We start from the raw sequence: 24,099 nt of genomic DNA on the forward strand, positions 1-24,099 counted from the left end.
AGTTGTGGCAAGCAGGGGCTACTCTGTTGCAGTGAGCAGGCTTCAGTAGTTGTGGCTCGTGGGCTCTAGAGCGCAGCCTCAGTAGTTGTGGTGCAGGGGCTCAGCTGCTCTGCAGCATGTGGGATCTTCCCGGACCAGGGCTCAAACCCGTGTCCCTTGCATTGGCAGGCGGATTCTTAACCACTGCGCCACCAGGGAAGCCCCTATAGCTTAGTCTTTTAAGATTGTATTTCTCTGTTAATTGCTCCCACCCTTTGAGGCTGATTAGTACAGATATCTTTTTCAGATTATTTTCCCATTATAGGTTATTACAAGATATCGAATATTGTTCCTGTGTTATACTGTAAATCCTTGTTGTTTATTGTATATATAATAGTGTGTATCTGTTAATCCCATATTCCTAACTTATTCCTCCCCCTCCCTCTCCTTTGGTAACCATAAGTTTCTTTTCTTTGTGAGTCTGTTTCTGTTTTGTTTTGCTTTTTTAGAAGTAGATTTATTTATTTATTTACTTATTTATTTGGTTGCACCTGGTCTTAGTCGCAGCAGGCATGCTCTTTATTTTTATAATATGAATTTTAAAAAATAAATTTATTTATTTATTTATGGTTGCGTTGGCTCTTCATTGCTGTGCGTGGGCTTTCTCTAGTTGTTGTGGCGAGCGAGGGCTACTCTTTGTTGCAGTGCATGGGCTTCTCATTGTGGTGGCTTCTCTTGTTGCGGAGCCCGGGCTCTAAGCTTGTGGGCTTCAGTAGTTGTGGCTCGCGAGCTCTAGAGCACAGGCTCAGTAGTTGTGGCATATGGGCTTAGTTGCTCCGTGGCATGTGGGATCTTCCAGGCCCAGGGCTCAAACATGTCTCCTGTATTGACAGGCGGATTCTTAACCACTACGCCACCAGGGAAGTCCCAGGTGTGCTCTTTAGTTGTGGCTCACAGGCTCCTTAGTTGCGGCTCGCCAGCTCCTTAGTTGTGGCTTGTGAACTCTTGGTTGCAGCATGCATGTGGGATCTAGTTCCCTGACCAGGGATCAAACCCGGGCCCCCTGCATTGGGAGCGTGGAGTCTTAACCACTGTACCACCAGGGAAGTCCCTGTTTCTATTTTGTATAAAGGTTCATTTGTATGATTTTTTAGATTCCACATATGTGATATCATAAAATATTTGTCTTTCTCTGTCTGACTTAGTATGATATTCTCTAGGTCCATCCATGTTGCTGCAAATGGCAATATTTCATTTTTTATGGCTGTGTAATAGAATAATATTCCATTTTGTATACACATATATATCTTATTAAAACAATAGTCTGTTGATGGGTTGAAATTTTTACCTTATTTCATAATTAGGCAAAAACTTCATAAGCCATGTACAAATGGAGTGATGCAATGGGCCCAGATTTCCTTTCTTTAAATTCAAATGTTGTAGTTTAAGGTTTATAGCATATGGGTCCAAATCATGCTTTGTGTTTAAAAAATGAACACAGCCTAATTTTAAACGAGAGGTTATTGATTTGTTTGGATTTGCCAACATTCTTAAATGGCTTCTAAAAGTTGGACACAGTACTTTGTGTTCTCACAAGTGTTCAGCACAGCTGCCCTGGGAGCGAGCAGAGTAGCCTTGCTCGCAGCAGTGAGCCACGGGTGCAGGTAAAGGGAAGGATGAAAGAAGCAAAGACTCAGCTTGGAGAGACATCCCTCAGAAGTCTTCTAAAGAGTCCCAGTGATGATTGTAGAACAGTATGGGTGACATGATCCACTTGTGAAAAAGCCAGCAAACTACCTGTGAGCATGATGGGAAGGAGAGATACCCACCAACCCATCAGCAGTTGGTTGTCAGCCAGTAGGGGTTACTTCATACACTTCTGTTGATTCTTTTTTACCTGATCGTATATGATGCGCGGGCTTTGTTCATCAGCAGGTGCTCCCCACTCATTAGTAGGTCAGCTCATCAAAGGTCCCCAGGCCCCTGCAAGCTGAGCAATGCAGTTTGGCGGGGGGGCCCTTAGCTGGCACTGGAGGTGGGAAGGGGCTGGCAGGAATGAGCAGTCTGTGGAGAATTGCCATGTTCCAGAAGGTCTATCTTCAGCCAGACCACGTGGCTTCTGCAAGGCCTAAAGGGGGGCAGGGGGGACCAGGCTGGGAGAGCAACTGTCCACTGGGCTAGAGAAGAGGGCAGGAGTGCCTCGGAGACCATCTCCTTCCCCAGTGACACTCTGGCTCCAGATCTGCTAGCAGACACTTCATTCCTCCAAACATCCAAGCTCTTTCGCCCCTTGGAGAAAGCCGAGGCTGACCAGGCTGCTTCTGTGGCTCACAGACAGTCACCCTGAACAGGGTGGCCAATAGCCTGCCTTGGGCAGAGGCCCAGTCCAGAGCTCTGCTTCCCTCTCTCATTTCAGTACATCCCTTTGCCAGTGCTGTATGGAGTCTTCCTCTACATGGGTGTGGCCTCCCTGAATGGCATCCAGGTAAGGCTCTCCCCTTAGGTCCTCTAAGCCTCATTTTACAGATGAGGAAACTGAGGCTCAGAATTCAAAACCCAGATCGAGCTGACTCCTACGAGGATTTCACTACGCCTCTCTCTTCTCTAAGGCAATTTGCACAGAAGAAAACATTTTGTTTTGTTTTGTTCTTTATTTACCACGATACACCAGATGTCTTGGATAGCTTGTGTTGCTGTTAAGTTGCATTTTCCTTGAATGTGGGCAATGTTTACTGGGGCCAGCGCCAGGGCTGTAGCCCTCACCAAGGGCTCAGCTCTCCCCCACCATAAGATCTCATTATACATCCTCCGAGACCTCCAGGCCCCTTCTTTTGCATCCTTAAGGCCTGACCAGGGGCTCCCCTCTATGGGACCCCACTGCAGCACCCATTTCACCAGACCCAAGCCCCCAGAGGGGCCACCAGGGTCCCCACGGCCTGGCTGAGTCTTCCCCTGTCCTCACCAGTTCTGGGATCGCTGCAAACTCTTCCTGATGCCGGCCAAGCACCAGCCGGACCATGCCTTCCTGCGGCACGTGCCCCTGCGCCGGATCCACCTCTTCACCCTGGTGCAGATACTGTGCTTGGCTGTGCTCTGGATCCTCAAGTCTACGGTGGCCGCCATCATCTTCCCAGTCATGGTAAGATGAGCGCAGTCTTCCCCCTCGTGTTCAGCAGGTTCAGATGGGGAAAGTGTCCAGGGGGAGACCCACCCTAGCCTTCTCCTCCACAGTGGCCTGATTCTCTCAGGGTCACAAAGGCAGGCACAGATCGAGATTCGAGATTCGGGTTGTGACTCCAGGCCAAGTAGAGCTGGGGGGCGGGGGTGTGGTGGAATGCAGAGGAGAGACGGGGAGGGAAGTTGTATGTGGTAGGTGGATGCTGTAGTGACAGCCCACACGCCCGCCTCCACCCAGCTCAGGTCAGGGCGGCTCAGTGAGAATGCAAAAGCCAACCAACTTTCTCAACTCTGGAGTGCGATGGAGAAGCTGGGCAAATTCAACAAGGAGACTGAATTCCCCACTGCCAAAATTCAAACCAAGTGCGGAAGTAGATCTACACTAAATATAATTCTTCACCCTTCAATATAACTGAATTTGAAAAGATAAATGGGGGGATGGGATGGGGAGAGCTAGAAATAGAGATTTAGAACTTCAGAGTCCAACGTCATTAACATGTCATTGTTTGGAGAAGCTGGGGCAAGTATGTGAGCATTCTTTGACTATTCTTGAAATTGTGTGTAAGTTTGAAATTATTCCAAAATTAAAAATGAAAAGAAGAAAAGCCAACATGTTGCATCTGGCATCTAGATCGCCCATGGAGGGCAGTGGCTTCTGCCCCTGCTGGGGCATGGGGAATGGGAGGGGGGACTGTGGGCTAATGCTTGGGGGGAAGCCCTAGGTGGGCCCTAAAGCCTGCAGGGCTGGATTCGGGACCAAAGTGAGGACACAAAGTAGGATCTGAAATATCCTGGCAGGATTCTGAGTCAGTGATTCTTGACCCTGCGCTCATAAGAGTCACTTGGGAGCTTTTTAAAAGCACATGCACCCAGGCCTCAGCGCAAATCAATGAACTCAGAATCTCTTAGAGAAACCCAGGCATTGGTATTTATAGTAAGTCTACAGGTAAGCATAAATGTCCAGCCAAGGTTGAAAACCACCACTCCAGGGAAAGTGAAATGGATCCTCCCCAACAGGGCCCTCATCGGTTTCAGAGGTGAGGAGGGGAAAGGATCGTCACAATTGGCATGGACTGAGTGCTATTTCATTTAGTCCACACCTTCCCTAAAGAACTACCATTTTACAGACTGGAAAACTGAGGCTCAGAGAGCATGTGTGAGTGACTCAAGCCACACAACCAGGAAGGAGCAGAGCCAAGATTCACACCTTCCCCCATATTGATATTTTTTAATTTACATGCAGTAAAATGGACTCTGCTGTTCTATGAGTTCTGAAAAAACACAGAGTAGCGATTCCGCCACCACAGTCATGATACAGAACAGTTCCATCACCTCTAAAATTCTGTGTTGTCCCTATGTAGACAGCCCTTCTTCCTACCTCTGCCCCTAGCAACGATGCTCTGTTTTCAGAGCCAGGAATGTTAAAAACCAGGTCTGACCAACTCCCGAGCTCTGCTTGCTTCCAAGACACAGGGTCAGTGAGGACCCAGTGTTAAATCCCGCTGGATGTTTTTCTCCCTGACCTCATCTAATGGCTAGTTCTTGGTGGTGAAAGGACAATATTCATAACTAGCTACTTGGACCCATTGCATCTATTAAAAGTCAGTGTTTAATCTTCTCCAAAGAGCACGTGTTTTGCCTTTGTTTATCCTGAACAGAACCAAACTTTCTAGACTTTCCTTTAAAAATTCTAGATATGCCAGTATACTTTATTCAGTTTGTTAGCAGAGAGATTGGCAGCTCTCAGAAATGGGGGCACGGGGACAGTTGGTCTCAAAGTGTAATCCCTGAATCAGCGGCATCAACATCTCCGGGCAATCTTGTTAGAGATGCAAATCTCAGGCCCCACCCCAGACTTTCTGAGTCAGAAACTCACCCAGCACCTAGCAGTGTGGGTATTAACAGCCTGCCAGGTGATTTGATCTAAGCTCAAGTCTGAGAACCACTAATTTAAAGAATAACTGTAGTTCTCCACCCACGGGCCCCATCTGGCTCCCCCCCCCACAGCTGTCACAGGCTCTGTGCATCTGGGTCACTGGTAGGCATCGCCACTCAACTGAGGAGAGGCTGGATGAGAGGAACCAAGATGGGTGGGAGGTGAACAATGGTTTGGGGGAGCTTTGAGAATGTTCCAAAGATACCAGAAAAAGTCCCTGAACATAGCTGACTGAGGGAGAAAATGAATTGTGCCCAAGTTCGGGGTCTTGAGCCCATGGTTTTCTCTGAACTCTCACCACAGATCCTGGGCCTCATCATCGTTCGAAGGCTTCTGGACCTCATCTTCTCCCAGCATGATCTGGCCTGGATTGACAACATCCTTCCAGAGAAGGAGAAAAAGGAGGCAGATAAGAAGAAAAGGAAAGGGGCCCATGAGCACAGTGAAGAGGAGGTGGGGGGGATGTGAGGCCTGGGCTGATGGGAGGGATCAAGAGACCCTCCCTCCAGCTCTGCCATGGCCAGGGTGGGGAGGCTTCTCAGGTAGCCGGGAGCGACTGCCTGGGCCCCGCGTCAGTCTGGTGTGCTGAGATCGCGTCTATTCATGTGAATACCCTGAGCGTAGGCCAGAGTGAAGAGCCCTCTCATCCAGGAAAAAGTCAGTTGGCCATGCCTATTTTCCCCCATTCCTGTGGGCTCTTGGGGCCATTACAACAGCACTGTAGGTCCCTGAGGGGACAGGGCAGAAGACTTGGCTCCATCATGGAGGAGGTTATGAGGACTGACCTCCAAAGAACAGAGCAGGCCCAGGGGGAGGGGTCTGATAGGGACTCATTAGTAGACTGGACTCCTGGGCAAGTGGGAGGACGGGGGACAAGCCTTGCTTGGGCCTGTCCATAGGGTCCTGGGCAGAGAGGTGGGGGAAGACGCACGTGGCCTCCTGAAAGGAGGGTGACTACATTCCCCAGATGCCTGGGACCACTCAGTCTCAGTTGTCCCATCTGCCCCTCTCTTCTCCCATGCTTCCTCCCCATCTCACCCCAAAACACTCAGGGAGTCAACAGACAAGAAGCCAGTCCAGAACTTATAGTAAATCACAAAATGTTAGTGAAGAAGACTGTCTAGTTCAAGTGTTTATTACAGATGATGAAACTGTCCCCCAGAAGGGAAGTGACTCACCCAAGATGGATGTATAGGCTAAATGTCTAGGAGGGAACTAAGAAAACCATTCCGACTTTGAATCTGATCATTTCCAACATACTAAGCTGCCCATGTCCTTCCTAACACCATGCCTGGCTCCCATTCTCCCAGTTTGACCCAAACCCACATCCCTGCCTCCACCGTGAACTGTTCTCCTAGCAATCTTGCCTTTTGCAGATCAAAGCTGCCCATAGATACAAGCCCTTGCTGACTGATTGGTGACGATTAAACCATCTTCTGATGGTAGTGATAGGCCAAAATTCCCCTGGCCCTCAATTACTGTCCTCTTCCCAGAACATAAGAGGCCCATTTACATGTTTTTCATTGATGATTTTTTTTGGCCGTGCCGCACAGCTTGCAGGATCTCAGTTCCCTGACCAGGGAATTGAACCCGGGCCACAGCAGTGAAAGCCCAGAATCCTAACCGCAAGGCCACCAGGGAACTCCCCCCTTGTTGATGACTTAGATGATTTGCAAAGTTAGGTTATGAGAACAAAGAAACTGAGAGTCTAAGTGCCTTTGAAAGACAAGTATTATTCTTTCACTGATTCACTCAATAAATATTTCAGTGGCTACCACAGGCCAGGAACTATTTCAGGGGTGGGAAAAAGCATCTCTGGTTTATATGATATTTTCGATGGAAAAACGGGATTCAATTTACATAAATTCATTTTATACACGTCTTCAGCTACTGTGTGAGGTTCACTCCCAAGTGACTGGTTACCACGGCAGTTGAAACTGTTCTGATGAGTAACGTTCCTGCAAGAGTTCTGTCCTTTCTAGTGTCCTCAGTGGGCCCCAGGGTAACTGCAGCACCCCCTGTCTAGTCTGGATATGAAGAGGATGGTGGTTTGCACACTGTGGACGCGTGTATTTTCCATCTGGGCAAGAAAGCCAACACTGTTGTATTGGTGGTATTTATCAGCTTTTCCCACTGTTTCTCTCCAGCCCCAGTTCCCTCCTCCCTCAGTTATAAAGATTCCCATGGAAAGTGTCCAATCAGATCCCAAAAACGGTATCCACTGCGTTGCCAGTAAGTAAAACACACGGTGTCTCTCCCTTCCTACTTACTACTAATCCTCCACCTCTTCCTCAAGGAACTTTCATCTCTAACTCAGGTCTATTGGTCTTAGATACTAAAGGAGTCCTGTGCTAGGCGGCGTTCAAAAAGAACTGGGCTACAGGAACTGGAACTCCAACCATATGGAAGCCCCAAATCAAACCATGTAGACTTCAGTGATCAATCTTCATTAGTTTAGGCAAACCCCCTCTTTCCCTCCTTACCCCTAGTGCCCTCAGGTGCCTGTGGTACCACCTCACCCCCTCTTGCATGACCTGCTGAGCCTCTCATGTTTGCCAGTGGTTACTGAAATGATTGAGAACTCAAAGCCAAGCTGAGTTGTCCCCTTTAGGAAAACAAGTAGCATCACACTGGGATTATAAATTAGTCAAGGTCCTAGTGGTTGGGCTGTGATTCTGTATGTGCTTGATTCACAAGCACCTTCCACATGTTGAAAGGGAACCTGCCTGGGAAGGATCAGATGTGGCTTATGAAGATCTTGGGGGATTTTATTGCTGCCTTTACCCTCTTCCAGCCTCAGCTTCCTATTGGTGGACAGTCTTGTCATCAAGACAACACAGTCTATCCTGGGAGTAGTCTGAAAGATGCCAACATGGGTCCTGACCCTGGCGCTCCTAAGGGCTTGCCGCTTTCCCCAAAGGCCCATACTGGGGATCCTGCCAGCCCCCACAAGGGCCCTTCAAGGAAGGGCTTCCCATTACATTCTCCTCCAGAAGTACATCCTCCTTTTGAATTTCTCATGCCCTTCCCCCTTCTCATTTGTATACCTCCATCACCTTTCTTCATTCTTCCCTGGCCCTCACCGTGCCTCTCACCCACCTCTGGGTGAAGGAATAATTGAACCAGAAGCCACCCATCTCTGTGAGGCCCCTGTATTCCTCTCGTGTGGTACTGGCCACGGGGTTAGAGAATAGAAAGGAAAAGGAATGGGTGAGGGGAGCACTGTAGAAAGAGGGTATATTCTCCAGAATAGTTCACAAAGCTGTTCCACGTCTGACGCTTTGATTTTCCTGCCAGGACAAAGATCTTCCAGTTGGAGTTACTCACTCTGATTCCTCCTTCAGTGATTCAGAACTCGACCGAAGGTAACAGCCATGAGATAAGACTCTCTGAGTGTTAGATAAGAGCCTAAGCAATGGCTTTGAAAGCGGAGGGACTAGGATTTCCCGGGCTAACCAGTGTCTCAGTAAAAGGCCTTTGCTGGTCTACCACAGGACACAAAGGTACAGAGCTGATTATTGGGTGTCAAGTAACAAATCTGTCCTCTTATTGACATAATATGATTACATCACACAAAGGTACTGAACTTTAGAAAAGGAAATTATTACAAAATATTAAGCAGAATGAAAACTGAAAGTAAATATTGAAAAAGGAAAACAGAAACTAGACGTGATTTAAGTATTTATTATTAAAAGCCAGGATGAATGAACTCTAAAGATCAAAACACCAAGCACTCTAATACTCTGTGGAGTAAAACAGCAGCATGGTTACTATGCAAAGGTCAGAAAGGGTATCAAGGAAAGCTAACTAGATATCAATGATCAAGTGGAGATAAAAAACAGTCAAGAAAGGATTCAAGGCCCAGGTTCCAGGAACTCCGATGCCAGCCATGTGATTCCTTGCTGTCCTTAATGAGAAGCCACCCTCAAAAAAGGTGGGGCTACTTGATGACTGAAAACAAGGGGGGATCAAAAATAGAAAAGAGGAATTCAGAGGCAAGAAAGTCTGCCTCAGTCATTACTAGGGAAGATGGTGGGGGCAGTCCCACTCCTACAGTGTGCCCTAAGCTGGACAAGAATCACTGTGCTACATCTGACAGTGAAAGCACGGGCTATCCCAGGACTAGAGGTAGCTGGCTGCAGACGGAGATGGGACTCACCTGAGAGATTTTAGGAAACATGTACAGGATCTTCTGAGCTATATGTCAAAGCTGTTATCACATTGCCAGGATGAGAAGAGATTTATCACCAGGGTAATAAGCCTCCCTAAGCAGCACTACTGTGTCGCATGTCCAAATGACATCTCTGCCTGCCTTCTCATCCCCCCTCCCCAGTCAGGGCTCCTATGCCCTTAATGCCACAGATCTTTATAAATACATGTGTTAAGAGAAAAGCACTGCCTATCTTACTTTCATTTTAAGGTAGCCTACACAAAATGAAACCTCTTAATGCTCTAATTTCAGTTAATGGAGAGAGAATTTGGTCCAGGATAGGACACTTCCAAAAACCTGTTAAAGTACACAAAGCAGGGGACAAGGCCAGAAATGCAGACAATTTCGTGACTAGTGACGGCACCTCCCAACTATGCTGGTGTTTTACTGAATCTGTGAGAGTACCTAGAAGGAAAGACAACTAAATAGCAGGATTCCATTTCAGTGAGGAAAAAACTCAGCAACATGAGCTGGTTTAACAAAGATTAAGCATCCATGGTCTACCAGGCACGATTAACCTCTGGGAATATAGAAAGACAGGCATGTGTACCACATACCAAGAACGGAGCACACATAAGGGAAAGGACAGGCATCTACAGGAGGAATCTGCCTTACCCAGAGAATCTGGGAACAATAAATAGGAGTCTTCCAGATGTGCAGAGTCAAAGAAAAAAGAGAGAAAAGAAGGCGCTGCAGGTATGGAGAAAAGGCCTGAAATATCACACAGACACAGGGCAAAGAACCCAGGATGGATGGGGCAAACAGCAAGCAGGCAGAAGTTTGAGCAAAGAAGGCTCTTGTCTCACCAGGCTAAGGAGCTTGAATTCTGTCCTTTGAACAGTGGGGAACCACAGTCAGGTTCATGATCCAAAAAGTTCACTTTGGCAGCAATGTGATAAATAGGTCGAAAAAGAGTGAGACCAGTCATTGTGACAGCTGAAGGCCAAGCAGATAGGATACTGCTAGTTCCTGTGATGTGTTAAGAGTTCAAAAGCAAAGACAGAACTATTTGCACTAGAACCCTGTTCTGGGGGATAGCATTAAAAAATACCAAATCCTAGATAAATCATTCTTCCCTCTTCTTTTTCTCATTCAGCATCACCCTGCACTTCAAAATCTCCTGTCCAGCTTCACCTGCCTTCAGCTACTCACAGAGCCCAGTCTTCATGGTGCCACAGGTGAAGATAGAGATGGAGCCAGACTGTGACTTCACAGACATGGAAAGATATGGAAGAGAAGCTGACAGCGAGACCACCCTCTAGGAGGACGGACGGGGCACAGAGTGAGGGCCTCGTTTAGTCTTCACTGTGAGGGTCTGGGCCAAAACCCTTCACTTTTCCAAACCTGTTTCCTTATTTACCAAACAGAGGGAGTCATTCTGCTTGATAGAAAACTGGAGAGCTGCTGATGAAAAGTACTACTTATATGCAAAGCCCTCTACTTCCCTCTGTAGTTATGAAAATAACTAAAGCTAAATGTTACACCTTATTTTAAAATGCAGTCCAGCATAGAAATTATAACATTTCTTTTGAAATGAAAAAATGCTTTCTCTCAAAACTGTAGCTAAGATAAAGGGGCACTACTCAATTTTTATTTAAAACAAATATCAGTTAAGTTTTTTTTTAAAAGCTGAGATTTTAAATGATCTAGATGGTCTTAAAACAACTTAAAATACTCATACTTTAATAGACCAAGGTTGGAAAATTTGTTTTGCAATTTTGCATATTAAGAAATGCTAAAAAGGACCTCTTATCTCTCCATCCAATTCAGTTTTCTAAGGGTCATATGACAAGTTTGAACTATCTGCATTATGAGTCTTGTTCCAGCACAGAAGTGTGACTGGGGCTTTTCCAGATTGAAAGCTATTTCTAAAAGTCTGGTAATGAAAGAACCAACATGTTTGAGTGGATATTTTAAAAACAAAATAGTTCCTGTTAAAATGAAACCTCAAATCACATGGCAAATCAACAAAATGATCCTTTAAATTAGTATCACTGGTTTTTAAAGCCCAGAATCACATTTCATTATGCATTTGGGTAGGTCTTTCCTGAAAGTTTTCAATGGCCTGATTCCCAAAGTCAAACTTGCATTCACATTAATATTGCATATTAGGCAGGGCTCATGTGAAATTTTAGAAGATTAAAACTCTGCAATACTAGTCAGACTAGTACTTTAAAGGAATAATTAGAAACAAATTGGGTAGATTTAAAACCCGTTAATAGTGAAGCAAACTCTTTTCCTCATGAAACTTAAGATCAGTCTTCTTATCTTCAAGTCACATTTAACAAACACCAACCATGTTTATTTACCACCTACTGTGTGCCTAATAGCCACAACGCATCTGACATTTACCTTCTCCAAAAAAACTGTGGATTTGAATCTTGAGTAAATCACTTTGGTTACCGTTACCACATTTACTCAAGATGACAAATGCAGGTGCTTTTTCTTTATCCCTTTCTATTTTTTAAAGAAAAATGACACTAGATCATTAACCACCTTGAGTACAGGGACAGTTAATTGCCCCTATAATCCCCAGACCCAGTACAGTGCCTGGTCCATAGAAAGCTCTCAGTGTTTATTAAATTAAATCTCAGAACGCCCTTCCAAGGATACTGCCATGAGGTAAAGCTCTAAACCTCCACCACTTCTACTGAGAGCAGCAGAATTAATTAGCTGCTCACTAATCCAGAACCATTGCCTGAGCTTAAGTATAAATTCTTTGTCTTCATCTGCACCAATTTTGGGAGAGCTAACAATCTACCCTTAACATTTCAGTTTTAAAAACTGGCTGATTTCCAATAGCATTTTGTCCAAATTGAATTGTAGAAATGTTGTGGATTCAGGAGTAAATGTGCTTGATTAATCAAACAAGCTGGAAAACTAGAATGTTAATTTTTTGTTGTTGTAAACTGATCACCGTAATTTTCACATTGCCTGTCATTTGCATTTTGTACACACACACACACACACACACACACACACACACATACACATGAACATTTTAATTTCCATAGCTTTTAATAGGTTGACATATTGGTACTTCTCCATGCAGTAACAATAACTTGTAACTACAGTTCAATAAAACTTAATCCTGTCTGCTCGTCTCGCTCCATGTTTAATAATTTGGGTGAGTCAGCACGCATGGCTGATGTACAGGAACTACACCTCACTTGCAAAAATATCTCTAGCAACTATCACCCCTCTTCATTCCCAGAAAACTATCAAAAGCACAAAGGCGACGGGCTTCCCTGGTGGCGCAGTCGTTGAGAGTCCGCCTGCCAATGCAGGGGACACGGGTTCAATACCTGGTCAGGGAAGATCCCACATGCTGTGGAGCAACTAAGCCCGTGCGCCACAACTACTGAGCCTGTGCTCTAGAGCCCGTGCTCCACAACAAGAGAAGCCACCGCAATGAGAAGCCCACGCACTGCAATGAAGAGTAGCCCCCACTCACCACAACTAGAGAAAGCGTGCGCAGCAACGAAGACCCAACACAGCCCAAAACAAATAAATAAAATAAATAAATGTATAAGAAAAAGCATAAAGGCGGCACATGAACAAGGAGGGGGAGAAGGTCAGCTCTGCATTGCTCTCCTTCCTCTCTGCCTCAAGCTGCCTGGAACAGGAGTTGCTTCTGCCTGCATGAAAGCCAAATACCTAGCCCTTGAGCAGAATACACTGGACCTATCCTCGCTGCAAATGTGCCACAGCAAATACCTTTCAATCTGTGCAATCAAACTAATGCTTTAAACACACACACACAGACACATGAAAAAAATTTATATATATGGTGGGGGGGCTTGGCAAAGCACATCAAGAAGTCCTGTGTAAATTGAACATATGGTTTAGAAAATAATCAGAACAAGACTAACCACTTAAATGAATCTTACAGATTAAACTCCTGGCTTGGCACAACCTTTGGGGATGTAAGATTAAAAGGACTAGGCTGATTTCTCCACAGCTCTTTAAACCAATTTGTTTAAGGCATTGGATTGGGTATTACCAAATATAGGAATATTTAGGTTGATTACATCCAATGAGAAAAATTAGGTCACAACAAGATAGTAGCAGAAAGATACAGTATTTCAGAAACTCATTCTATACCAGTCAGAAGTGTTTTATTTAAAAAAACAAAATGAAGGAAAAAAGTCCTTTAATCAGAAAGTCTGATTAAATTCAGTATTAACTCAAGTTCTCAAAAATCAATCAAGGAAAGCCAACAGGTGCATCAGAGAAAAGCCGGCAGCTGTTGACAGTTCTTTGGTGGAAAAGTAAGTTGCACACTTATACAAGCTGCCCTAATGATCATTAAGCCCAAGTTATGTTTTCCAAATACAGGTTTCAAGATACACTAAAGAAACCATACAGACACCCCCAACAGTATAAAAATTTGACAGTGAAGTTTAAGGATGTAGGAAAGTCAAATAGGACAACACACATGAATAATTTATAAAATAAGCCTTTCAATCCTAGAAAACTAAAATGGGAAACCTCAGGGATGGTAACGAACATAAAACGAGAGCTAATAGCAAATGAAACAACCCCAAACATTTTCCCAATGACTAAGCTACAAATGACAACTTAGGAGACTATTAACATGTAGTTTTTCTTCTGGTTATCAATCAATACATATATTAAATTAGGGTAATTTTTTTTCTACTCAACTACCATCATTTCTTTCTTTTTTACCTTTTCCCTAATTTTCTCTTGCAACATTTTTCCTTTGGTTTGACCAGTTGAACTCAAAAGGTTTGGAACCTAAAGTGAGCATCAACTCATTATTGGAATAGCACTTGGGAAATGCAATCGTAGAAAAGACAAATTTGTGCAGCGTTGGTGGTATGGTGGTAAGCATAGCTGTCCTCCTAAAAAAGACAAATTTTAACTGAAGTGGTTGACAAAGTTAGGCAGCCATTCTCAGTGTGACAGTGTCCCCCTGTTAATCAGTAGGTTAATGGCTTCTCTTGGCTGGATCCCATGACCCAGCACAATAGTGGCATGTTCCCTGGTGGGTAACTGCAGGGCTATGTGTGCAAACACCCACCCATTTAAGCTTACAAATAAATAGAAAGCATTGTTTTAAACCATTTAAGTAGAATAAATATTGCATTTCTATTGGCCTGGTTTTCCTCGTGAACTAGCTTGGAGTGCTGTTAATGACACAGAAGACGCAATAGTTAATTACTTGCTACTCCAAGCTCCTTAGACTTCAGTACTTCCCGCTCTTCAAGGCTCAGCACTTTTTTTGCAGCAATAATGGTATTCTTCATTAGCATTGCCACTGTCATGGGACCAACACCCCCAGGGACTGGAGTGATGTAACCGGCTTTCTTCCTGACTCCTACATAGAAATAAGACAGGCAGACTGCTTTAATTATGGCAAAGGAACTGTATGTACTTTATCATGGAAGAAGCATTCAAAGAAAAAGCAATAAAATACATAAGCATCTTCATGAGCCTCAAACTCATTTAAAAAATCACAGCTACATTACTCAAGAGTAAAGGCTTTTGAACATACTAATATAAAATAACACACATATAGGGACTTCCCGGGCAGCTCAGTGGTTAGGACTCTGCTCTTCCACTGCAGGGGGCGCGGGTTCGATCCCTGGTGGGGGAACTAAGATCCCACATTCTGTGTGGAGCGGCCAAAAATAAATAAATCAATAACACACATATAATAAGCAGAGTTGTTCAGTGAATATTTATATATCTAAATAACCTATAATTTACCAGCCATACTTTTCCTCCATATTAAATCAACTTAAAAAGAAACATCTCAGTAGGTTAACTGTATGGGAAGTGTAACTATAATAATAATAAGCATTACTTCAATTAATACCTGCCTACAATATTTTCTTAATTTTATCCTATTTATTTAACTATACTGTTTGCCCAAAGCATCAAGCAAAGTAATTTTCTGGAAAGTAAAAAGTAAGATTTTTTTTACTCCAATCTAAAGGGAAAAATACTTAGATACCTAGGCTTGGGTCTGACTGCTTTAGAAGAAACAGAAAGCTAGAAATAGGATTATTGGCATAAAATTCAGATAAAATCAGAACTGAAAGGAGAAATCTACTAGCAAATTCCAAAATTTTAGCAATTTGGCTCTGTCCCATACTTTTAACATGTCAGGTCTGTGATCTCTCCTCCCAGTATGAAAATGAGAAATCTGTAACACTTTTTAGGAGACTCAATAGTTTAGGAAAATCACTTCATTAAATTTTCAGACTTGTTAAAAGTTTTGAAGTTGTTTTAATTATAAAATAGACCTAAGCGGAAAAAAACAAAACAATTCTCTGAAAACTCTTTATCTGTTCTCCGTAATTTGATGATACAAACACCTAAAATAATTCTAGAATGACTGTAATTGTTAAAAAGATTTTTCTTAATTAATTCTCATGGAAAACATTTTAAATGGTATTACCAAGGTAACATAACTTTAAAAGTTAAAATAGTCTGCCCTAAGTGTCCAATAACGATAGTATTTATTGACTTTTATATTTTTTAAAAATTATACCATTTACCTTCAAAATCCACATCTCATGGAAAGCATTTTAAATGGTATTACCAAGGTAACATAACTTTAAAAGTTAAAACAGTCTGCCCTAAATGTCCAATAACGATAGTATTTATTGACTTTTATATTTTAAAAAAATTATACCATTTACCTTCAAAATCCACATCTCCAACCAACTTGGGTTTAGCAGTTATGGGATCTTGAATTCTGTTTATTCCCACATCAATGACAGCTGCTCCTTCCTTAATCATATCTGCTGTGATCAGATTTGGAATGCCTAGAGATGGAGATAGGAATGATCGGTTTAGAAGATTCTTAGATAAGATTCTTATCTACTTTCAATTTCAAGAGACCTGGAAGAACGAATTCGCTTGTTTTACAAAAACCTATAAAAACTATTAACAAAGGAAACATTTAAACTTCATATAGTAAACAGGCTGTAGAAAAAACATTCATCCATCAAATCTATAATGGAATGCCAGAAATCAGTATTCCAACCACGACTCTCTCCTCATGTTTGTAAGCAGCTCACATTATCAATCCTAGGGGAATAATGAATGGAACGGCAGTGCAGCAGGCAAATTCGAAGATGAGAGTCCCATCTTCACCCTCTGAGGAGACGTGCTCCCGACCCTTCCCTGGTGCTCTTACCTGCAGCGGAGACCACAATATCTGCAAGAGCCGTATGTTTCTTCAGCTGCTCCTTGGGAGTATATCGATGAGATATTGTGACAGTGGCATCACCTAAGAGTTAAAAAATATTTCCGAATCAACGCTGGGATTGGATGAGATCTCAACTAGGCAAAACATGCCAGAAATTCAACATCTCTGAAAAAATAATTGACAGTTCCTGTGCCATACTTTCTGGGCAGCCACTTGTCCTTTTTTAAAATAAACAACTACTCAGGGCTTCCCTGGTGGCGCAGTGGTTGAGAGTCCGCCTGCCGATGCAGGGGACACGGGTTCATGCCCCGGTCCGGGGAAGATCCCACATGCCGCAGAGCGGCTGGGCCCGTGAGCCATGGCCGCTGAGCCTCCGTGTCCAGAGCCTGTGCTCCGCAACGGGAGAGGCCACAACAGTGAGAGGCCCGCGTACCGCAAAAAAAACCACAAACAAACAAACAAAAAACCAAATACTCAATTTCTTGTAACTTTTACCTGTTAGTTCTAGCTCCACCCTTTGGAGTCATACATCTTTAGATTTATTCCTTATCCTATTTAATAGTCTTTCTAAACAAAATATCACTAGGATTACTCAAGGATTTTTCTTAAACGTGTGCTGAAAGATACCTGGAAATATTTAGTTTTGACATTATTTCTGATATATCATGTATAGTCATATTATGATAATCACATTAACTCTGATTTGAAGCTTTTTCTCAAATAGAACTTGACACAATGATGACACATTACAGTAATATCAATTCAATCCTTTGCATTGGTCTAAGATTTTTTTCTACCAAATGGCACAGAACAGGACACTAACTTTGAATAAGTTCTACATCTTAGCTCCAACTATCAAAGCCATAACTGGAAATTCTAATTGTCTACAACCATGGTTATACTCAAAACTCAAATTTCTGAGGCATATCTATCTCTGAACTAGTTCCATACTAGTGAATATAAATGAACTTTCAAGTGACACTGAATACAGCTTCTCCTACAAAGATTACTCCCCAAGCACCTATTAACAAAATTACAACAAAAACAAAGTTTAACAAAGTTAACACTTCCAAACATCCACAGGGCAGTCTCTCAAGCGTTTCTTGTCTCTCGTAAGGGAGAAGAGGACTCATCCCTGGGAGTAAAACCCTTACCTCCGGGACGTTCGTGCGCCCCATCCGTGTGCAGCAGCACTGCAATGGGCATTCCAACGTTTTTTGACCTTCCAGCCACAAGCACGTTCTTCCCCAGGGTTGGAATACCTATGAAAAATAAATATATTTGCATTTAAGATAGTGCCTAATTATCTTAGAAAGAGCACCTAAGGAAAAGGAAGGCTGATGGCCTAGGATGTGACTCTAATTGTGATAATGAAGGAATTCACTAAGCTTATTGCCTCATCAGTCAACTGGACTGTCACTCGCTACACAGAGCGAAAGCTAAAAGGAAACATTTTATAAGCTGCAAAATGTTATGAGTGTGCACAGTCACCACTATTAAAGCTTAAGTTTCCCTCAGAAGTTTCTGGATTAAACAGCAAAAACAGTTGTAGGCAACTGCTAAAGGAGTTAGGCTCTGGGGAGCAGGACTAGAGGCTGTGGGGTGGGAGTTTCCACTCTTTGCATGAATTTTTACCATTTGTAAGTACTGCCTTGATAATACTGAGACGGATATACCTACCAGTTCGCTTAATTATTTCCCACACACCCCATGGAGTAGCTGGTAACATGGAATTCTGGTCCAAACACATTCGCCCTACGTTAATTACATGAAAGCCATCAACATCTTTGTCTGGAGAAACAGCATTGCAGATCTTTCTCTCATCAATGTGCTCTGAAAAAGAAATCAGAGTGGTGGTCTTAAGTCACTGTTACGTAGTTAGCACTGCTTGACTCCAGCTTACCTGGTTTGCCACAAAAACCTATTCCGCTTTTACAGCTCGCCCCCATGACTTATTTCTTCATCTGCATATAAGGAACACACATCGAGCAAAGCCAAATGCCAAGATCAAAGCCAGTGTCCTGTTGTACAACTGCTTCCTTCCACGGTCCTTTGCTTTAAGACCTCAATACCAAATCAAGGAGTAATTGGTATTCTGAGTAGGTCTGTCCCATATCTAATAACATACTCTCTCTCTTGAGTTTACCTCCACTTTATATCAAATCCACACAAGGGACCAGTTGTATAAAGTAAACAAGACTCTCCATTCCTCAGATATCATTTAAAATATTTATTTATTTGGCTGCACCGCGTCTTAGTTGCAGCATGCGGGATCTTCCTTGCAGCATGCGCGATCTTTAGTTGCAGCATGCGGGATCTTTGTTGCGGCATGCGGGATCTTTGTTGCGGCATGCGGGATCTAGTTCCCTGACCAGGGATCGAACCCAGGTCCCCTGCATTGGGAGCACAGAGCCTTACTCCCTGGACCACCAGGGAAATCCCCAGAAATCATTTTAAATGGTGGTGTCCAAATCTCACCTGGAAGAGGCAGCTGAACAAGGAGGCCATCTACGTTATCATCATTATTTAGTTTATTGATTAAATTCAACAGTTCTTCCTCTGAAATTGAAGCTGGTTTCACAATTGTCTCACTGTTGATTCCTATAAGAAAATTTCAAGGTAAGAAAAAAGACGCATTTATTGAGACAATGCTACGTTGTCTGCCATGCTACCAGCGAGGCTTTTTATCATCACACCCACCCTGGTAGCTGGAAAGCTTGAATCGACTCACAAGTAAACTTAAGTAACTTCCCAAATACAAACACTAAAGAATACTAGCTTGATAATTTCTTTTCTTTTCTTTTTTAACATCTTTATTGGAGTATAATTGCTTTACAATGGTGTGTTAGTTTCTGCTTTATAACAAAGTGAATCAGCTATACATATACATATATCCCCATATCTCTTCCCTCTTGCGTCTCCCTCCCTCCCACCCTCCCTAGCCCACCCCTCTAGGTGGTGACAAACCACCTAGCTGATCTCCCTGTGTTATGTGGCTGCTTCCCACTAGCTATCGGTTTTACGTTTGGTAGTGTATATATGTCCATGCCACTCTCTCACTTTGTCCCAGCTTACCCTTCCCCCTAGCTTGATACTGTCTATATATCATACTACATAATCCTCATCAACCTCATTTTATAGACAAGGCTCAGTGAAATTGAAACACAAGCTGGCTGGTGACAATCTTTCCAGTTCCAAAGTCCATGTTCTTTCCACTGTATCACACTACCTCCCATCCCAATGTCTTAGAAAGCCATGGCTTACTATTTTCTAGAGGTTCTAAAGGTCTTTCAATGAAAAGGGCAGGAGGCTTCATTCCTCAGTGATAAAGAACAGAGTATACCAAGGGCTCACAGTCCAGTAACACTGGCCAGACACGCCAGTGGTTTTACAGCCCTTCAGAAGGGCAGGCACACAGTTCTCAGACCACTGACCCACAGATAAGCCGGCAACGGCACAGCTGAGCCTACCCACCTCTGGTCTGCGGCCACACAGAGTCTGCAGTATGAGACCTAGAACACAAACCTCCCATCACTCAGACCTGTGCCTTCTGCACTCAAATCTCCAACCACTTCTAAACTGCTGATTTAATTGGCTTTGGAACCAACTGGTGGAGAAATCAAAGGCTGTTTCAAAGAAGTCAGAGTCATTTCCTTCAAATCCATGACTGTGTTCTAGGCCACATCATTGAGGTCTCCTCAACCAAATGCTCAAACACCTCATTCAGACTCATTATTGCTCAAAGAAAGCAGATGTAAACTGTGTTCAAGGTCACCTATCAAATGTTAGACTAGAACAGAATTTAGATTACATTCCAGAAGACACCAAGAATACCAACCATACTCCTGCTGTCCTAGTCTATAAGCCTCCCCAATAGACAGCCTGATTTCTTTATGACAAATATTTGGATACAGTTCAATCACATTAGCCTCCTCTGCCTGGGTTTTCTAATCGGAAAAAGGAATCATAAAGTGCAGTAGAGTTTGCCTCAGATAAGTCTCAGTGTAACAGCAGTCGGGGTCTGAGAGTGACACATACCCACATCGGCAGCTGCTCTGGTTTTGTTGAGGACATAGGAGTGACTTGCAGGATTCTCACCAACCAGGACGACGCTCAGGTGCGGCCGTCTGTGGCCTGACGCCACCCACTCTTCCACCTCCTGCCGCACTTCCTGCTTGATCTGCTCAGCAAGTTTCCTTCCCGAAATGACAACAGCTTCATTTCTGCAGAAGGCGATACAATCACAAAAACAAATAGCTTGAATCCTTGTAAAGAGTAAAGGTCAGGCTACAAAAGTGTTATTAAATACCCAAAACTTCAGGAGGTGGGGGAGGGGGAATTGGAAGGTGGTCAAAAGGCATGGTGGGCCCTCCTATCTGCAGGTTCTGCATTTGAGAATTCATCAACCATGGGTCGAAAATATTGGCAAAAAAAATTCCAAAAAGTTCCAAAAAGCAAAACTTGAATTTGCCCTGCACCTGGCAACTATTTACATTGTATTTACACTATTAACACAGCATTTACATGGTATTAGGTATAAATAACCTAGAGATGATTTAAAGTATATTGGGAGGAGAGGTTATATACAAATACTATGCCATTTTATATAAGGGACTTGACCATCTGGGAATTTTGGTATCCTGGGGGTTCCTGGAACTAAACCCCTTCAGATACTGAGGGATGACTGTACAAACTTCTAGTTATAAGATGAATAAGTACTAGGGACGTCATGTACGTCCTACATTCCCAGTTAGTGAATTGGCTTTTAATTTATACGTGCGTTTAAATATATAAATTATGCTATGCAGTTAAACCAATAAGCAATATGCTAGACAAACCTCAAATACCTACCACTCCCTACAACCACTCCTGGAAAAGACTTTCCTGATTAAGAACAGGGATTGGAAGGGAGACTAAGGCGATTCCATCTCATAGGTGGCAGTGTGCTCTACCCCGAGACCCCAGTGCCCCATCCACAGCTGACACACCAGGAGTAAGTATCTGACGCCAAGAATAACAATTTCTAGGCTGGCCAGTGGTCTGGCTGGTGCAAAAGTTTATTCACCGGGAGCGGTGGTAGTGAACTGGACCAGTAAACGCTCCTCTCTGAACTACATTCACACGCTAGAACCACAGGGATGAGAAACTGCTTGTTGGGGGTGAGACAATGAGAAAACTCAGACCTAGAAGAACCTTCAGTTCCCAAAAACATATTCAAATCTCTGAAAGCCTATCTCTCCCCAATAAGAATTAGTAAGAACAATAAGAACAGCTCTTCCTGGGTTCCAACATGTAAGATTCCTCGTTTTCTTATTTCCACATATATGCTTAAAGTTCCCATTATTTAAAGTAGGACAAGCATCTATTCCTTAAGAAAAAACACGCTGGGGACTTCCCTGGTGGTGCAGTGGTTAAGAATCTGCCTGCCAGTGCAGGGGACACGGGTTCTAGCCCTGATCCAGGAAGATCCTACATGCCACGGAGCAACTAAGCCCATGCGCCACAACTACTGAGCCTGCGCTCTAGAGCCCGCAAGCCACAAGTACTGAAGCCCGCGCGCCTAGAGCCTGTGCTCCGCAGCAAGAGAAGCCACTGCAATAAGAAGCCCACGCACAGCAACTAGAGAGAAAGCCCATGTGCAGCAACGAAGACCCAAAGCAGCCAAAAATTAATTAATTAATTAAATCTAAAAAAAAAGAAAAAGAAAAAACACCTCACTGAAAACAAGACTTTCCCGTTAGATCTTTGTCCCCAGTGTCATAAGGAATGCTCCAACCTCAACACCAATGAAGAATACAATTGTTTGAAACACTGAAACAATCTATTTCCCCTTATAGCACATATTTAATTCTCAGGGATAACATCAAGGTACTGGATATCTTGTATGGTCAGATATAATTAATTCTCAAGGCCACTGTTAATTAAAAACTTTAAAGCTTTAATGGTCTAAGCCTTCAATGCCTGCTTTTCAGTTGCACTGTGATTAAATATCTACTTTAAACCAAATCTCAATGTCTTAGATATAATGCAGTAATTTTATATCTAAACCTTATATTAAACATTAATTTGTATTTGCATCTTTTGAAGTATTGAGAAGATATCACACAGACACCCCTGAGCAGAAGTGTGCATAAGCACTTCTCTTGTGGGGGTCCCAGGCAGACTTTATCAACCCCTCAGCGGAGGTAGTGGGTGAGCACCTTTCTCAGCAGGCTTACAAATCTCTCTTAGGAAGCATCATGGCTGTACACCTTCCCTCCTGTCCTGGATTTCTCTTATTATCCTCCTTCTCTCCTGACTTCTTGGACTGTCTACTGATCCTTGAGCCTCCCAGCTGGCTTTGCCAGCACGTTGGGTGTTGCCTCCTTTACTTCTGTGGAGAGGTAAGCCCTCCTCAACATCAAAAGGACCATATCCTGAGGGGAGCTGTTACCTTGTATTGTTATCACTGCCTTGTGGCCCTTCAGCCCTACCCTTCTATTTGTTTTTCTTTTGTTTAATTGATAAAGTTAATCCATTTAGTTGGCTCAGGGCCTAGGTCTCCTCCCTCCCTCTCTGAAGGATTTAGGCCCTGGGACTCTGGTTGCTTTTTCTCCCACTGGCTTTTGTTCCTTTCCTTGACTAATCCAAAGGGCCTACTCAGGCTCACCAACCAGGCAGATTTCGGGTGCTCACAGGGACCCCACTGTTGACACTAGGAGAATGTCAGGACAAATAACTACCACCTGGCTGGTATCCATCAGACTCCCATCTTATCAGGACATCCCAATAAAAAAATGGGGGCAACTACAAGCATCCCGAAGGACTCGCTGCTAGGATGTGTTACCGAGTCCAAGCTCGCCCTGCCCGCTGCACGACAGGCCAACAGATGGGAGATGAGGTATTGAGACAAGGAATACGACTTTATTCGGAAAGCCGGCAAACCAAGAAGATGGCAGACTAAAGTCTCAAAATAACCATCTTACCGTGGTTTGGATGCCAGTTTCTTTTATAGCACAGAGAAGGGAAGGAGATGAGGAAATAAAGTAAAAAGGCCATAAGTTCTGCAAATATCACCTGGAATGGCCAGTCTCGGGGAGGGGACGTGTTAATTTCTTCTTTCTTGTAGCCATCCACAGTGGAACAGGGTCTGGATGTTTCCCTGAACAAACGCACTTTGGTTTAACATTCAGGCAGAGAGGCAGGGTTCCCCAAGGCAGGCCATTATGTATAGACAGTATCCTTTTAGTGAAAAAAGCAGCAGAAAGCAAAGGTTAAAGTAAAAGAAACAGGACTTCCCTGGTGGCACAGTGGTTAAGAATCTGCCTGCCAATGCAGGGGACATGGGTTTGAGCCCTGGTCCGGGAAGATCCCACATGCCGCAGAGCAACTAAGCCAGTGCACCACAACTGCTGAGCCTGCGCTCTAGAGCCCTGAGCCACAACTACTGAGCCCGCGCGCCTAGAGCCCTTGCTATGCAACAAGAGAAGCCACTGCAATGAGAAGCCCACGCACTGCAACGATGAGTAGCCCCTGCTCTAGCCCCTGCTCGCCGCAACTAGATAAAGCCCATACGCAGCAACAAAGACCCAATGCAGCCAAAAATAAAAGTAAAAATAAACATCAAATAAATAA

The 24,099-nt window shown here is 43.7% G+C and overlaps 2 protein-coding genes across 4 annotated transcripts in view; one reads left to right on the forward strand and one right to left on the reverse strand.

The window, feature by feature from the left end:
- The window catches only part of SLC4A5 (solute carrier family 4 member 5), a 144,941-nt gene extending 134,419 nt beyond the window's left edge, over positions 1 to 10,522 (forward strand). Inside the window, exons 24-29 of the mRNA XM_060169556.1 lie at positions 2,396 to 2,464; positions 2,945 to 3,118; positions 5,396 to 5,545; positions 7,240 to 7,324; positions 8,390 to 8,457; positions 10,399 to 10,522. Of these exons, the coding sequence (XP_060025539.1) occupies positions 2,396 to 2,464; positions 2,945 to 3,118; positions 5,396 to 5,545; positions 7,240 to 7,324; positions 8,390 to 8,424 (513 nt within the window). The 3' untranslated portion in view covers positions 8,425 to 8,457; positions 10,399 to 10,522. The remainder of the gene's footprint in view (positions 1 to 2,395; positions 2,465 to 2,944; positions 3,119 to 5,395; positions 5,546 to 7,239; positions 7,325 to 8,389; positions 8,458 to 10,398) is intronic.
- MTHFD2 (methylenetetrahydrofolate dehydrogenase (NADP+ dependent) 2, methenyltetrahydrofolate cyclohydrolase) overlaps positions 1 to 24,099 on the reverse strand; it is a 41,079-nt gene that overhangs the window by 5,857 nt on the left and 11,123 nt on the right. Inside the window, exons 2-9 of one of the 3 annotated variants that reach the window (XM_060169558.1) lie at positions 20,524 to 20,708; positions 18,964 to 19,086; positions 18,166 to 18,318; positions 17,640 to 17,747; positions 16,474 to 16,566; positions 15,974 to 16,099; positions 14,488 to 14,643; positions 4,694 to 5,473 (exon numbers count right to left, since the gene is read on the reverse strand). In XM_060169558.1, coding sequence (XP_060025541.1) covers positions 5,433 to 5,473; positions 14,488 to 14,643; positions 15,974 to 16,099; positions 16,474 to 16,566; positions 17,640 to 17,747; positions 18,166 to 18,318; positions 18,964 to 19,086; positions 20,524 to 20,708 — 985 coding nt within the window. In that variant the 3' untranslated portion in view covers positions 4,694 to 5,432. Of the gene's footprint in view, positions 1 to 4,693; positions 5,474 to 14,487; positions 14,644 to 14,683; positions 14,938 to 15,973; positions 16,100 to 16,473; positions 16,567 to 17,639; positions 17,748 to 18,165; positions 18,319 to 18,963; positions 19,087 to 20,523; positions 20,709 to 24,099 lie in introns of those variants that run through there. The other 2 variants (XM_060169557.1, XM_060169559.1) reach the window with 2 other exon arrangements.

Source organism: Lagenorhynchus albirostris, chromosome 13, assembly GCF_949774975.1.
Source record: "Lagenorhynchus albirostris chromosome 13, mLagAlb1.1, whole genome shotgun sequence".
Classification (NCBI taxonomy): Eukaryota; Metazoa; Chordata; class Mammalia; order Artiodactyla; family Delphinidae; genus Lagenorhynchus; species Lagenorhynchus albirostris.